The sequence below is a fragment of the Peromyscus maniculatus genome, chromosome 4 (genome assembly GCF_049852395.1).
Source record: "Peromyscus maniculatus bairdii isolate BWxNUB_F1_BW_parent chromosome 4, HU_Pman_BW_mat_3.1, whole genome shotgun sequence".
Lineage (NCBI taxonomy): Eukaryota > Metazoa > Chordata > Mammalia > Rodentia > Cricetidae > Peromyscus > Peromyscus maniculatus.
This window is the reverse complement of record NC_134855.1, coordinates 38,165,594-38,182,917: the sequence shown is the minus strand read 5'-3', so window position 1 is coordinate 38,182,917 and position 17,324 is coordinate 38,165,594. Positions and strand designations below refer to the sequence as shown.

General features: G+C 43.2%; 1 protein-coding gene across 2 annotated transcripts in view; it reads left to right on the top strand.

The window, feature by feature from the left end:
* The window catches only part of Ly75 (lymphocyte antigen 75), a 129,814-nt gene that overhangs the window by 59,034 nt on the left and 53,456 nt on the right, over positions 1–17,324 (top strand). For both annotated transcript variants that reach the window (XM_076568561.1, XM_076568560.1), the window contains exons 26-31: positions 2,336–2,501; positions 4,505–4,672; positions 6,861–6,977; positions 9,822–10,016; positions 12,679–12,905; positions 14,148–14,316. In XM_076568561.1, the coding sequence (XP_076424676.1) occupies positions 2,336–2,501; positions 4,505–4,672; positions 6,861–6,977; positions 9,822–10,016; positions 12,679–12,905; positions 14,148–14,316 (1,042 nt within the window). The remainder of the gene's footprint in view (positions 1–2,335; positions 2,502–4,504; positions 4,673–6,860; positions 6,978–9,821; positions 10,017–12,678; positions 12,906–14,147; positions 14,317–17,324) is intronic.

The window sequence follows — 17,324 nt, the reverse complement described above, 5'->3', positions numbered from 1 at the left end:
CTGTTAACGAGGTATGGTGGCTCCATTCCTGTAATCTCAACACTTAGGAGGCTGAAGCAGGAGGATTGTCATAAGCCCAGGGCCAGCCTGGACTCTTGGATGAATTCCAGACCAGCCCAAGCTACGGAGCAAGATTCCCACTATTTAATGAAAAAGTCACTGTTACTAAATTATCAGAAGTTTACCTGTAGGCTAGTATTTTGCTGTGTGTTCTTGAGTTACTATATTTACGGACTTGTTTTTAAAGCAGTTGGAGTCATGTCTCATAACTGTCCTCATTTCCCACTTAATGATTTTGGTATTTTCCCTTACTCTGTTCTCTATCATCATCATCATCATCATCATCATCGTGTTTGTGTGTGTGTGTGTGTGTGTGTGTGTGTGTGTGTGTGAGAGAGAGAGAGAGAGAGAGAGAGAGAGAGAAAGAGAGAGAGAGAGAGAGAGAGAGAGAGAGAGAGAGATGGCGGCACACATGTGGAGATCAGAGGACAACTTGGTGGAATCTGTTCTTTCCTTCCACCTTTGAATGGTTTGCTCTACCCACTGAACCATCCTGCTAGCCTCTCTTGTGTTTTCAGTCTTGACCTGTGCTTCTCTTTTCCCTTCTCCCTTCACTTTACATATCCTGTGTAGCTAGTGTGTCTTCATAAGCTGCCTTTGATCTTCAGAACATGACAGGATGTGAAGATGCAACAGTGTATATTGAAGACAATTGAATTTTTAAAAGCAGAATAGAAATAATATAAGACTTTTATTCAAGTGTCATGACACCAGGGAAGTAGTGAGAACAGCAGCAGCATGGAGCCTGGAGCTGTGGGGACAGTTGTTTTCATGTGCATGTATAAAGGAAATGATGTGGACCTGAAATAAAGCATGTCCACTGTATCTCAAGTATAGCAATTCTGGGTTAAATGAAATCCAGAGCTGGGTCACGGCAGGGTCACAGCAGGGTCACACCACACTGTAGTGAATATCAGGAGGGAGCAGGAAGAATGAGTCGTCATGTAAGTTGTCAGAGAGAGACATGGATCCTGGAAGTTTGCTCTAAGTGAAGGGACATCAAAGGAGGTAATACCCACAGCCCTCCACTTACAGTCCTTTGGTATCTAAGGACAAAAACAAATGAACAGGCTTCCCTTGTGCAGCTAAAACAGATTGTTAGCTTGGAAAAGCCAAGTTCAAATTAAGATCAATCAAAGTTTAGATGTTAGAAAGTTTAGGTATTTATAGTCTTGATCAGGAGATTTCACGTTCATTGTGGGTAGGGAGTGCAATCTGTGGTAGAAGGAAACTTCAAAGGCCATTGGCAGGGGCTGGGGGCAGAGGGGAAGAATTCGGGACAGTGTAGGCCAGAGTATAGGTAAAATGCCTCCCCAGGGGCAAGTTTAAAGCCCCACAGTGGCATAGGAATTAACTGATAGAGTCTTTGCTAGCAGCCAGGAGGCCCTAGATTTAACCCCTAGCAGTACCAAAATAATGAAGCATTTGGTAGCATTTGGTAGCATTTGACTGTTTCTGAAATAAGGAATCTGTGTGTGACCTTCCCCTGGGCCTCAGAAATGCTTTGCCCTATCGTGCAGTTGGGCCAGCATTGGTCATTAAAACCTAGCGCCTGGTGGCACCAAGGGGAAGCTTCATAGCTATTGCTGAAACTCCCGTGTCAACCACATAAAGCCATTCTCGAGACAAGCGGGTGGTCAGGCCCTGTCAAGAGCTACAGACAAGTATTTAGAGGCTTCCGGGTTGATACGCGTACTGTAAAGGAAGCTGCTTTGCCCCAGAGACCAGTGTGAAAACAGCAGTGTGCGCTGCCCAGGCTTGAGCTGAGACTCAGGAAATGAGCATTCACACTTGACTAGTCTTGTGTTACAGCCACGTCACAGATGGGGGTCTGGAAATTTGGAGGGCCAGGCTCACAAATCAAAAGCTCGTACGGGATTGGACTACTGTTCACAGCCAGGTTCCTGCTCTTTCTAGTGTGCCATGCTGTCTCCATCATATCCGGGGCAAACAGTGGTCCTCACTCCATCTTAGCTTTCTGGTTTCCACCAACAGTTCTTATGACCTGGGGACAGCAGAGCATGATAGTTAGGACCACAGAGTCTGAGAGCCAGAACTGGGGTCCCAGCACTGTACTCACTCTCAGTCCCCTGCTCTGTTAAAGAGAGGTAACAGTGCCCTCCTCCGACGGCTGTTACGCAGATTAAACAAGTCAATATTTACCAAGCATTTAAGACAGTGCTTAACACAATATAAAATACAACTAATAATTAAAATAATGTGAGAGGGATAATGTGAATATTGTCTCTTTGAAATGAATTTCTGCACCTCATAGGATGAGCTCAACTTCGATTGGTCAGATGGAAAACGTCTTCATTTTAGTAACTGGGCTGCCAACAATGAGAAGCTTGATGACTGTGTGATCCTAGACACGGATGGGTTCTGGAAAACAGCCGGCTGTAATGATAACCAACCTGGTGCCATTTGCTACTATCCAGGAAGTATGGAAATTTCAAATGTCATGGAATTTATTCACTTGGTTTTGCAAAATCTTATGTGGGGATTAGAAGGAAACCGTGTCCTTTTTAAGAGTGTATTTTTATCATCTTATTTTCTGTGTGGGTGTATTGGCATTATGTGTGTCTGGGCACCGTGAGCAGGCCTAGTGTCTGGGGCGGCCAGATCCCTGGAACTGGAGTTGCAGATGTTGTAAGCTGCCGCAGAGGTGCTGGGAATCTAAAGTGAGCCCTCTAGGGGAGCAGGCATCTCTTCACCCTGAGCCTTCTCCAGCTCCACCGTGTCATTTTTTTCTTTCAACAGAAATTTGGTGCAAACATTTGTACTCAAGAATTATTGATTATAAATTGTTTTGAAATTAATTTTTTATTTTGGATTTTGTCTTTCTTATATCAGCTGACAATGTTGATTGGCATATACAGTCCCATTGTCACTCAGCCTCATTTTTATTCATATATATTTACAAAACTAACTCATGGAAACTCTTTTTTTGTTGGGTTGTTTTGTTTTGAGCCACGGTTTCTCTGAGTAGCTTTGCACCTTTCCTGGAACTCACTCTGCAGCACCCAGGCTGGCCTCGAACTCACAGAGATCCGCCTGCCTCTGCCTCCGAGTGCTGGGATTAAAGGCGTGCACCACCACCACCAGGCTGGAAACTCTTAATTAATTCTTAACACCAACAACTGACATCTTAAGCCACTGTTGAAATTCCCAGGCATGGTGGCACATACTTTTAATCCCAGCACTCAGAGGTAGAGCAAAAGATTGGCAAAGCCAAGCCTGGGCTACAGGCAAGGCCCTGTCTCAAAAACAAACAACACTCAGTTGATTGTAAGGAGCACCAACTTGGTCAAGGTAGCTTAAGTCAAAAGGGAATTTCGAACACCACCCTACAAACAAGGGTAGAATTCAACCCATCTGGAGGAATTTCAGAAACCCAGCACTCGGGAGCCTGAAGCAGGCAGCTCTCTGTGAGTTTGAGGCCAGCCTGGTCTACGTAGCAAACTCCAGGCCATCCAAAACTACATGGTAAGACCCTGTCTCAAAAAGCAAAATTAAAGCAAACAAAAAATCCCAACACCAACAAGAAAACAGAAACCCAGACATGTGTGTGTGCCTGTCCTCTCTCTGTGTGTCTTTGCTCTGCCCTTGTGAACTCTGCTCTCTCTGCACGCAGTGGAACACTACTGCTCCCCAACTTCCACTTCTGCCTGTCACTAAAGGTGAGTGCACGGTTTCCGAATCCCACTTTTCCATCTCTTAGCATCTGTCAGGCTCAGCCTGAGTTGGGTATGCAATCTCCAGCCCAATCAGGGGCCCACATTTGTGCGCTTGTGGGAGAAAGAACACACTATTTCTGAGATCGAGGGATTTGTCACAAAATGGGAGAAAAATGCCCAGTGGTCTCTAGGACACAGTAAATCTTTCTCAATTATTTTGAGTTCTGCATACCTATATTTGCATCTTCTAGAATATATGACTTTTTTCATAAAATGAAAAAAAAATTAGATATTCTGGAGGCCATGTTTTAAATGATATCTCTGTTTACTTTTGTTAAGGGAATAACTATTCCATTAAGTTATTTCATTAAAATTAGAGATATCAGTTAAGCAGAAACGTGAGAGTGAATTACACAGTTCTAGTTAGATGCCTATTGTTAATTAATATGTTTATAGAGTTCCTCTGGGGAGGCTCCTGGTACTTGACATTTAATAATGCAGGAAGACAGAATCTCATGTGACCTAAAAAGCACCTCGTTTTTACATTCCTCCACTCCGCAGCAGGGGTAAGAAAATTATGTCAAATAATTTCCTCCCCACAGAAAGCCAGCATTTTATGCTATATTCGAGTGTAAACAGAGCAAGCCTCGCCAGGCTGTTACTTCCTCGCTTCCTGCATCTTTCCCACAAATCAAGTCTAATGACTGCGAACAGGATTTAACATTTACATCTGAAATTAGAATTCTCACCATTAACTCCTTTTCTAGATGAGACTGAAAAGGAGGTCAAACCATCAGACAGCGCTAAGTGTCCGTCTCCTGTGCAGAACACTCCATGGATAGCATTTCGGAACTCGTGCTACAATTTCGAGATAACGAAGAATAGACATAAGACAGTCACACAGAAGGAAGTGCACTCCATGTGCCAGGAACTGCGTGAGTCCATCCTGCTGTCTTCGTGTGCTGGGACACGCTCACTTTTGATGCCGCGTGTTATAGAGATTCCTAAGTAGTGCTGGTGACCGACTCCCCTGATTTTCACACTAGAGAGCAGAGAACTGGGCGTGAGGCAGCTAGGTCACCCTGTGTGGCCAGCAGCTCGGTTATACCACTCATCAGAGGCAAGGTCCAAGGGGATGGGATTGACCTTGTGCACGTGGAGCTTTCCAGACCTGGAGCAATTCCCGGTTAAACCCTGAGGGTCTGTAGCTTTTGAATGATGGAACAGAAGGAACTATGAACTTTGTGCAGAGTTCCTATGGAAAGCATCAAGTCAGTATCCCCCGAAGCGGGCTTTTTAGAGAAGTTCTACAAAAAATAAGATAGAATAAAGGTTGAGAAACACTAGACTGTTTACCCTCTGTATCAAAGTACAACTTTAAGAAATACTGGCATAGTATATGAAGTCACAGAGACTGAAGGCATGCACAGGGCCTGATGGGATCCTAGAGCTGAAAGAAGTGGACACGTGCCCCCACCCACTACCAAGAAGCTACGTCCAATTGATAACCACGTGCAAATGAAAATTTAGTTTTCTCCAAAGGAGTCTGAACCCCCAACCCCACCCTGCACAGCAGGGGCTCCCTCCTGGACCCTGGATTAGGCACAAAGCACACCCAAACTCCTGTTTTCACAGAGAGATCCTTTATTAAGCAGAGAAGAAAAGTTAAAGTGGCTGCTTTCTGACTCTGACAGAACACAGCAGCAAATGCCCTTGCAGGTGTCATTTTTAAGAGGAGAAAAAGGGGAGGTCTGTACTAGAGTGGGCTAGAAAGGAGATGGGACCAGAGAGAGGGGAAGGGAACAAGAGAAAGGGGGCAGGAGTATTTGTCCCCAGGAGACAAAGGACTGCCTCTCGAAAGGAGACAGACGTGGCTCATGGGCAAACGGCCCTTTATGATAGCTAGACCTTGGTAGTCAAATAAGTGGCTAGCTTTAGGGATGTAATCTAATGGTTTTTATCAAGGCAGGGGGAACAGGGAAGAGGACAAGGCCTGCCAGAGCCACATGCCTTGTGGGCTAGTGTCCCTTCAGAGTCTCACCAGGAAACAAGCTACTCTAAGGGTGGACTGTGTGCCCAAGGCAGGCCAGCCGTGAACACACTCAGTAGCATCTTTGGAGGTTCTTTGTCTCATAATGTCATGGCAAGGCTTTTTCTTTTTATTCTTTTTTTAATTACTGTTTATTTATCTTTTAATTTTATTTATTTTACTTTTTACCCCACAGGCCTTTTGTATATATATTATGGCTTCTGGTCTTGTTTTTCTTGGGGATTCCTGAGCATGTGCATGAGGGAGTCTCTGCATCTATATCTGTTTCTTGTGCCTTTTCTTGGGTTCTTTTCCTTCTGTTTGTTTTTGTTTTATCTTATTTTGCTTTATTTTATTATTATCCCTTAGATGCCTGTTTGTTTTCTAATGAGGGACCGAAGAAGAGGTGTATCCAGATGGGGGGAGGGATGGGGAGGAACTTGGGAGCATAGAGGGAGAGGAAACCATAATCAAGATGTATTGTATGAAGAAAAATAATCTATTTTTAATAATAAAAAATAAAAGAAGAACAGCAATTTTAAAAAAGAAATACTGTCATAAATGAACTAGACTAACCTTTTTTGTATCAGTGTTTCCAGATGTTTTATCCATGTGTACTTTTGCTGAGAGGCCCCCTGGTTTTTTTCTGCACAACACATTTGGGAAACACTAGCCACCTTTAACCCTAATGTAGCAGTGGTGTCTGAGGAAGAGGCAGGCCTGTCTTATGAGCTGAGGGGGAAATGGTATAATTTTATTTTAATTTAAAATCACACTAGAGAAGTTTTGTCACAGGGTAGTTATTAGCAGCACCCCATTAATGCTGTGTGGATTTGTGCCCTTCAGAAAGTGAGCTTTAAGTGAAGGGAAAGAGAAGTGGGCGTCTTAAGTTCTCAGCTCAGCTACCAGATCCCCGTGTCCTGTGGGGCCGGGTGCCCATCAGAATGTCTGACCGCGGCACAGCCTGTCAGCTCCGCCAGCTGATGGCCGTTTCGGTGCAGATAGGTCTGGGAAGGAGGGTGCCTGACTCTCTCAGGGAAGACAAAGGATTCTGTACACAGGAATTGTTCAAACTGGCCTTCTTGTTTTGACAGATTCAAAAGCACATATTCTGAGTATTCGAAATGAAGAGGAGAATACCTTTGTTATGGAGCAGCTTCTGTACTTCAATTATATTGCCTCATGGGTCATGTTAGGAATAACCTATGAAAGTAAGTGGTAACTGTGGGCTTCTCCGTTAGCACTTCATTATGACCTGTTTATCAAACTACACAGTGCATTCTTTTGTTTGTTTGTTTGTTTTCTAGACAGAGTTTCTCTGTGTAACAGCCCTGGCTGTCCTGGAACTCTCTTTATAGACCAGGATGGCCTTGAACTCACAGAGATCTGCCTGCCTCTGCTTCCTGAGTGCTGGGATTAAAGGTGTGTGCCACCACACCTGGCTCAAAATGGAGTTCTTTTTTTTTTTTTTAAAGATTTATTTATTTATTATGTATACAGTGTTCTGTCTGCATGTCAGATCTCATTACAGATGGTTGTGAGCCACCATGTGGTTGCTGGGAATTGAATTCAGGACCTCTGGAAGAATAGCCAGTGCTCTTAACTGCTGAGCCATCTCTCCAGCCCCCAAAATGGATTTCTTTAAAGACCATGTTTATGGATGCACCAGCACGTGTTATGTATCTGCTACGGCATGTAATAATCCCACCAAGGTTTCTGTGTGCCTGCTCTGCCACTAACACACCCTTACCCCAATCCTAGATTTAAATGGTAGAGAGCAATTTCCCATCTCCACCCTTCCTTCTGGCGACTCAAGACTAAAAATGACCACACTTCCACAGAAATCCCCAATTTGCATTCCCATTATAACTATGTGGGAAGAACAAACACAGGGTCCCATTTCTATTGATGCCACCCCTTTGGCTTTATAGCATTATCTTGGGGTATGTGTATAGTAAGCAACAGAAAAATAAGATTCTTAGTCTAACAGTGGGAAAGATATTTGAAATTTGGATTAAATATCATGTCTCCAAAATACCACTGATATGGACAAACCTTAAAACCCCATGTCTAATAGAAAATAAACAAGACCAACTTTGAAGGAAAATCAGGGGTATCCTGGAGTCCATGAGGTCTTGAAATTAGGGAGGAAAATCCATCTATAGGCATGTCATGGAGGGGGCTGGCGTTTCTTCTCGTCTCTACCCTAGCAGTAGTCGTGGCCCTTGAGCTCCTGGAAGAGAAGAGTCCAGATGGGACACGGCGATGAACAAGCAGCAGGGTTGCATTAGAGCAAGCAAGGAAGCAATAGGCCGCAGAGATGCATTAGAGCAAGCAAGGAAGCAATAGGCCGCAGAGATGCATTAGAGCAAGCAAGGAAGCAATAGACCCATGACACAAGGAGCAGCTCCAGGCTGGGCCCGTCGGGCCATGTGCCCCCTCTCTCCTGTCCTTGTTGTGCCCTCTTGTGCTTCCCCTAGGGTGGGCGCTCCCAGGGAGTGTCTGTGCTTTTCCAGGAAGACCATCTTACCCAGAGTTCAGTCTGTTTAAGCGGATATATAAGATGTGAGAACATGTGTAAAAATTAAGTCCTCCTAAAATTGGAAAGTTCCCTAGGTGCAGGTTCCCCTGGAGACGATTGTGCAGAGCGGAAGAGAGCAAACTCGGGCATGAGTATTTGAATTGTACCCTCTGGGACTGGAATGCATGGAACATGAACACAGAAAGGGACTGTTGCGTGGGGTGGGGCAGCGAGGGTGGGGCAGGGAGACAGAGTGTATGTAGATGCCATAAAATAAAGTCATTGTCTTATATGCTAGTCTAGAAACTTAGTAAAATTAAGTTATACCCTCTTTGTCACAGTATTATCAGAAACAACTGAAAATGTATTATTTTTTAATTGGTTTTCGAGACAGGGTTTCACTGTGTAACAGCCCTAGCTGTCCTGGAACTCACTGGTAGACCAGGCTGGCCTCGAACTCACAGAGATCCACCTGCCTCTGCCTCCTGAGTGCTGAGACTAAAGATGTGCACCACCACTGCCCAGTTGAGTTAATTTTTTATTGTGGTAACAGCAAGGAGCTTACATTCATAATTTTGTGTATGAATGCCTAGCTATTTAGCACCATTTGTTGAGAAGCATGATCTCCACATGCTTGAAATGAAGTGTGTTAAAATCTTTCACTCAGGAGTATGCACAATTGTGTGTTGTAGAATATTATTTTAAGGTGTGTTACTTTTGTTCATGTTGCATTTGCTTAACTCTGTGAAGCTGTGTTATTGTGCCTGTCTAAAACACCCGATGGTCTAATGAAGAGCTGAATAGCCAATAGCGAGGCAGGAGAAAGGAGAGGTGGGGCTGGCAGGCAGAGAGAATAAATAAAAGGAGAAATCTGGAAGGAAAAAAAGAAAGAGCAAGAGAACAAGGAGAGAAGGATGCTAGGAGCCAGCCACACAGCCACACAGCAAGCCACAGAGTAAGAATAAAAGTAAGACATACAGAAGTAAGAAAAGGAAAATGCCTAGAGGCAAAATGTAGAGGTGATAATTTAAAGTTAAGAAAAGTTGGCAAGAAACAAGTCAAGCTAAGGCCGAGCATTTATAATTAAGAATAAGCCTTCATGTGTAATTTATTTGAGAGCTGCATGGTGGGCCCCCTAAGAGAGCAAAAACAAATAATAACAATTGTATCCAGAGAAAATAATTTCTTTCACTAATTTTATAAGATATCAGGAATTTAAAAAAATAAAATAGTTATAATCATTTATGTTACAGTTGAGAGTATATATAAGGAGAATGGATAGTTGATGAGCAACAAATAAGCCACCAAAGAGTGGAATTCTAATTAATTTTTTATATTCATAATTCATATTTTCAAGTTAAAAACAAGCATGATTTAGTGTTACAATTAGAAGATTTTTTTTAAAGGTCTAGTTAATCTGACAACCTTTTAGAAGGTAAGGAAAGGAGACCATAAAGCAGTGGTTTGAAATACTAACACTGAAATTGAAATTTTGACTTAATCTCTAATATAGAAGCATGTGTTTCTTTCCTAGACAACTCTTTGATGTGGTCTGATAGGACTGCATTGTCGTACACACACTGGAGAGCGGGAAGACCAGCCGTGAAAAACCACCAATTTCTGGCTGGTCTAAGTACTGATGGCTTCTGGGATATTCAGCCCTTCAACAGTATCAAAGAAACAATTCGTTTTTACCAGCACAGCATTTTAGCTTGTAAAATCGAAATGGGTAAGAGTCTTGGTCACGTCTCTGTTTCTGTGGTAAAATAGCCTGACAAAGGCAACTTAAGGGGAAAAGGATTTGTTTGGGCTCATGGTTCAAGGGGCTACGGTCCATCGTGGTGGGGAAGACATGCAGCAGGGCATGATGCAGGAGCAGGAGGCTGGCTGGTCACACTGCCACACACTCATGAAACTGAGAGTTAACAGGAAGTAGGGCAGGGCTGTAAAGCCTCAAAGTCCACCCCAGTGACCTACCTCTTCCAATGAGGCTCTCTCTGCCTCCTGAAGGCTCCACAACGTCCCCAAACAGTGTCATCAGCGGGGGACATTTGATAGTCAAGCCACAACAGTACGCATGAAAAGGTGTGGTCTCACTCCAGGGAAATAAGTGTAAGACCATTAGCTCCACTACAGAGACTCAGACCACGCGTGTCTGGAGAGCTCCGTTCATATTTAATCCACATGTGGAACCGCAGAAGGTTACCAAAGAGAACAGAGTCCTTGGAGTCCTGGACTCAAACTCCAGAAGGGAAGCATTGCTGGTGAGACAGCATTGGCTTTTCTATCCTTTGCAGGCAAGTCTTAGATTATTTGGTGAACAAAGAGCTCGGTGAGAATGAGGAGGTGGTGGTTGATTTGAGTCTTGAAAGAGGGACAGAACTTTTATTTATTTATTTAAAAAAAAAGGGGGGGGGGGTTGAATAGAATTTTGACATTCCAGGCAAAATGTGTGTCCTACAATCTTGTCTAATCCTTAAACAAGCCTATTTTGAAATGTAAATTATGTATAAGTTACCAGTCAGCTTTAGAACTCGAGTACAGCAGCCCGCTCTGCTAAGCCCTCTGCTGATGTGCGGCCCATGGCAGCGACAGCCTCGTGGACCCTCTTTGTTCCGGGTGCTGCCCAGTAGTGTGCTGGAGACCTGTCACGTCAGTGTTCTTCTTCTGACAGTCACTCTGGGTCCTTGTAAACGGTTAAGATGTTAGACACCAGCCTCTCTTCCTGCTGTCCAGGCCTCCCCCAGCCCTCACCTCTTCTCTCTCTGTTCTCCTCGGGCATCATTCTGTCAGCCAGTGACTTCCTTGTTCTCTGAGTGTCCCACCACACGGTGTCGGCTTTGTTTGCTTTCCATTCTTTCATATACATTTTAATAGATGTTCATGTTGGGCTCGCTTTAGATTTGCGGAGAACTTGAACAGTTAGAACTGAGAGTCCTCACTACCCCACAGCCGATCTCCCTGTTGTTAACATCCTTCATGAGTATCTGTCACAACTAATAAGCCAACGTGATTGGGTGCGTAAGAATTAACCAAAGCCTGTGCGTTATTCATATCCCCTAGTTCTTACTAAGTGTACTTTTTCTGTTCAGACATCCATCCAGGATCTTGCATTAGACTCAGCCGTGGCTCCTCTTAGCTATGAGCATGTCTCTTGACAGTTTTGAGGTTATCTGGTCATATATTGTCTTGATTATCAGTTTTGGGTTAGGCTGTGATTTGAGTGTGGGAGAAGGTATCATTTTTAGGACAGCCTGTGAACAACGAATACTGTCGACATCACTGCTGATTTAGCATTGATCTCTCTGGTCAAGATTGTGTTGTTGATTTCTCAGTTGTAAACTTACCCTTTGTCCCCTCTCCATGCTGTACTCTCTAAAGAGAGTATAAAGTTACTGCACTCAGTCCACACTCACAGGAGGAGAGGGCTATCCTCCATCTTTGGGATGTGAGACAGGGTATCTATGTGATTATCTGGAATTCTGTACAAGACATTTGTTTGTTTGCATTTTAAAATTTATTCAGTCATTTATACCCTCATCACTGTAGTTTTGTTGCTTGTTCAATTACTGTTTTTAGTTTTAGAAATTTGTGTGTGTGTGTGTGTGTGTGTGTGTGTGTGTGTGTGTGTGTGTGTGTATTCGTACATGTGGCTAGGAGAGGACAACTTTGTGGAGTTCATTCTTCCTTCCTCCTTTCTGTGGGCTCCAGGGATTGAACTCAGGTTATCAGGCTGCCAGAGCAAATGCTTTTAGGTATTGAACCATCTTGCCAACCCGATTCTTTCTTTTTATCCTTCGTTTAACCCTCTATTCTTAGTTATTAATTTATACTTGGCAGCCAGGGACTATAGTTTGTGTGTTAATCCCAGCACTTAGAGAGAGGCAGGAGGATCAAGAGTTCAAGGCTAGCCTCAGCTACATAGTGATTTTGTGGCCAGCCTGAGGTATCTGAGAACCTTTCTTGAAAACAAAACAAAACAACAAAAAACCTGGTATTTTGGATTTCTGTTCAACATATCACACTAATCACTGACCTGCTCAGACTAGCTCATTGCAGCCTGACCACAAGGAGCTGGATCCTTGGACTCCAGTGTCCCTGCAGGAATTCCAGCATCACTGTTTTCATGTCGATTTGCTTATCTTCCTTACTTTCTGGATCTCTTCTTTCTCTTTAGCCTTAATTTCCCCTGCACTGCAGACCTGATTTCTTTGTCAAGCAACCTTGCTGACTCCCCCAGTGCAGATAATTCTCCTTTACAGACAGTCTCACATGTCCAAGTGCTGAATCATTTTTCCATCATGTCACAACAACTATAATAAGTTATTTTGTTCAAAATATGTATTTGAAACTATTTAAACTTACCAGCCCTTTTATTTTCAATGTTATAGTTGACTACAAGGAAGAACACAATAGCACACTGCCGGAGTTCATTCCGTATGAGGATGGCATCTATAATGTTATTCAGAAGAAGGTGACGTGGTACCAAGCATTGAGCATGTGCTCTCAAAGTGGAGGACATTTAGCAAGTGTTCACAACACACATGGGAAGTCCTTTCTGGAAGACATTGTGAGCCGTGATGGATTCCCTCTCTGGGTTGGGCTCTCGAGTCATGATGTAAGTCTCACTTTGTTTCCAGAAATTTTTAAAAGCGATGACTTTGAAATTGGTTAGTTCCTGGTTGTTTCTTACCTTTTACAGCATGGAATGAATAAAATTATAGAGTGTAAATGTCAGGCCATCCCAAGGGTTCAGTGGGTTAATAACTCAACAGACTCTTGTAATCTTTTGATTTGGAGTTATTTTTGTTGTGGGTGGAGTGGTCAACATCCCGTGTTCCACCTCTCAGCTCCATCCTTGGTCCCTGGAGCTTGTTTGAGAAGGACCAGTTCGAAAGCTCCTATGAAGTACATAGCATGGAATAGAAAAGCCTTTCAGTATTAATGGCACATCTGTCATTTCTGTGGTAGCTGATAGTTAATGAATTATTTAACCTTATCAATCTTATTTCTTCATCAGTAAAATCAGCTAATAACATTTTCTTTTGTATTTTAAAAGATTAATATATTGATAACACATCTTTGGTGCCATCATTTGAGTCCTATCTCTTATATTATTATGTACATTTAATAATGTCTGACATACAAAAATAGCCATCCATTGAGAGTTTTGGGCCTCTTTAAATAATCTTTAGAAAAGAATGGAGAAAAATAGAAGGAAGAAAGAAAGGAGGGAGGGAGGAAGGGAGGGAGAGAGAGAAAGAAGATGCATTAAGATTGTGGGTTCAAGCACAAGCTGAAAGTGGTCTCCTCATGCCTCGCTCCTTGGGGAGAGGCTGCCTTTTCTAGCCCCTGCTGTGCGATGGCCTCTGTCATGTTGCCAGACACAAACTGCGAAACCATGAAGCTCAGAAAACAGCTTTCCAGAGCAGGATACAGCTCAAGGGTAGAGTACTTGCCCAATCTGTGTGAGCCCTGGGTTCAATTCCCAGCACCACAAATAAGGAAAAGAACAACATGAAACAATTTCAGAACAACATGATGGTCAGAGCCTAAGCCTTGAATTATGGTACAGAGGTAAACGGAAGCCATTGGCATGTGTTTCATAAACCCAGTCTTTAAGGACAATCCAGGGATAGAATGTAGTGACTCTGTTTCTGAATTTAAAGTCCGGCTTCAATTCTGTCAGAGCAAATGCTCCAAATGACTGTATCAAAAGCAAATCTCTGGCATTATACACAGGCCCAAACTTACAATATTTATAAGCAGATAATCAGAACTCACTTTGCACAGTGTATGCATTCTTGCATTCTTACATTCACGCAGCTGAGCTCAGGCTATCCAAACTGTTTCTAAACAGGGGAGTGAATCGAGCTTCGAGTGGGCCGATGGCAGTGCATTTGACTACACCCCATGGAAAAGCCAAGGATCTCCTGGAAACTGTGTCGTTTTAGATCCAAAAGGAATTTGGAAACATGAAAAATGCCTGTCTGTTAAGGATGGTGCTATTTGTTACAAGCCTACAAAATGTAAGACTTGATTTCGAATAACTGTGTATTTACTATAATTTGATATAAATGTATGCACATCATTGTTTAATATCCATTTTTGTAGATTTTAAATAAGGCTTGCCCACAAATTCTATAGAACACGCTTTCTGATATTTTGTGAACGGATGTAGAATTGATGTATCTGTCAGGGAATTTGTTCCCAAGGAGATTCATCGTTCTAGCACCAGTTACATTTTACTTTAGAATCTGAAGATTCTTGCTTCATGCAGAAATGGTTCTCAAAGGCTTTGGTGTTCCCTTAATGGCATCACCAAAAACCAGCTTCGCAAGTACAAGGGGGAAGGAAATGCAAAGAAAAACTGTTGGAGCCAGGCGGTGGTGGCGCATGCCTTTAATCCCAGCACTCAGGAGGCAGAGCCAGGCAGATCTCTGTGAGTTCGAGGCCAGCCTGGGCTACCAAGTGAGTTCCAGGAAAGGCACAAAGCTGCACAGGGAAACCCTGTCTCAAAAAAACAAAAAACAAAAAAAAAAAAAAAAAAAAAAAAACCTGTTGGAATCCATGACATACGATAAAGCACACAGTAATTAAAAAAAAAAAAAATCTGAGAAAACAGACGTTTCAGAGTGGAGAATGATCATTCAAAATAACAAGCATCATATTACCATATGGCCTGGCAAGTCCATGTCCAGGGTTAGACTAAAAAGGACTAAAAACAGACACTCAAACCGATATTTGTACAGCCACGTTCATAGAAGTATAATTCATAATAGACAAAGGCAGAGGACCCAGGCATCCTCCAACAACTGAGTGGATAAATAGAAGTTAGTACAGTATGTCAAGATGTGTATAAATATGTCTATGTAAAACACACACTGGAGTACCTCTTTTTTTTTTTTTTTGGTTTTTCGAGACAGGGTTTCTCTGTGTAGCTTTGCGCCTTTCCTGGAGCTCACTTGGTAGCCCAGGCTGGCCTCGAACTCACAGAGATCTGCCTGGCTCTGCCTCCCGAGTGCTGGGATTAAAGGCGTGCGCCACCAACGCCCGGCTTGGAGTACCTCTTAAAGAGGAAGGAAATGCTAACACATGCCACAGTGTGGCTAAATCTTGAAGACAACACGCTAAGCAAAATAAGCTGGTGATAAAAGGGAAACTTCTGTAGGATTCTCCGTATTATGAGGTACCTAGAATTTTCAAGTTCACGGTAATAGGAGGTCAGGGTCTAGAGAGGGTGAGGTTTAGACAGTGACTGCATACAGAGTTTCAGTTTTGCAAGATGAAAAAGTTCTGTAGTTGGGTAGTAGTGATTACTGTAGTGTGACTGTGCTTATTGCCACTGAGGGACGCACTAAAACATGATCAAGATGATGGTGTGTGTGCTGGTGCACATGTGTAATCCTAGCACTCAGGAGGAAAAAAGGGAACTCAGAGCCAGTCAGGGCCACATAGTGTGCTCTAGGGTGGCCTTAAGCTACAGAAACAAAACCCTGTTTCAGAATAAAACAGAAAACAAACAAAGTGGAGGTGATAAAAGATATGTTATGTGTATTTTTCTGGTAGGATGAAAAATGGGGTCAGGCTGTACCCCGTAGCTAACTTTGTAGATTATTTACCTAGCATACAGAAAGCCTAGCTCCTATCTTAGCACCTCAGAAACCGATCTGGTGATACATGCCTATAATTCAAGCACATGGCGTGTTGGACTTGATAGGATGAGAAGTTCAAGGTCATCTTGAACCAACCTGAGCTACATGAGATAAAGTTTCAAAATATTTTTTCCCTAAGCAGAAATTCAACAGGGCTGGAATATAGATCAGTGTTAAAGTGCTTGCCTAACACTTGAGAGACCCTACATTGGATTCTAAGTGCCAAACAACAAAAAGACTATAACAAACTTACCACAATGCAAGCGCTTAAATAAAAGTTTAGGAGTTGGAAACACAACTTCATAAAGATGAGAAAGAAAAGGAATGTCTGCAACACAAGGCAGCCCAGCTACAGACAGTTCTAGAAACCATCAAGGTTGGCGGTGTGAGATGTTAAGAGGCCATATGCCCTGTGGCGCTGTGGCAACTGGTGGGTGAACTCACTTTCACATCTACTGAAGCCCACACACACAGCTACTCCCAGAATCACAGGGCAATATCCCTGCAGCTCGTCGGCTACTTTCACGAAGTGGTAAAGGCAAGAATTGCTGGTAGCAGCTCCTTCCACCACTGGCGCCAGTGAGGAACTGAATGGTCACCCCGCTACTCCAGCAGTTGAACTGACTGGGGGAGCGGGGGGAGCGGAGGGGGAGGGGCAGGGGTGCCCAAATGGGGAACATTAGGAAGGCTAAGCCAACGGCTGAAATTTGAAAGGATTGATCCTGCCTTCTAACAGAAGACAGAAGCAGAAGGAACTAGTCAACCCCAGGTTCTTGATGAAGAAAATGTTAGACGCCATTTTCTCTGGAGTCACAGAAGCCACAAATAAGACAAATCCCACCCACCTGTGACCTGCAGAGCCCACAGGGAGAGGGTTAAGGTAGTGTAGGAAGCACAACTGAGCTGAAGTCTGGGCTGAGATCACCGCCTGGGACAAGGCCAGAAATTTGAGAGATGAGAAATTTGACTCAGATGAGCCGTACTTAGCCTCTTTCCAGTTTTGTGCTCTTGAAAAGGAATTAATCTCAGGCCCTAAGGGACCCAGCCTTCCTTCAGAGGCTGCTAGCATTACTCAGCACAGCTAAAACACACACAAAACAGGTTAGGTAGAAACCAGAAGAACTTTTAAGAGTTTCAAAAGATAACATCTTTTGGTTTGAAAGAGATTGACAAATTGCCAGTTTTTTTACTTGTGGGTGCAACTTTTAAAGTCAATCTTATCTATCTACATAAACGTTGGTTTACATTTTCACAATAAAAGGAAGCCAAGGGAACAAAATTTAGTTATTGGCTCAGAGTACTGACAGGCCTACCAAAGTCTGTGTTTTCTTCCTTCCCCAGTCTGTGTGTCTGCTTGATCTAAGTTGGTTGAACTCCATCCT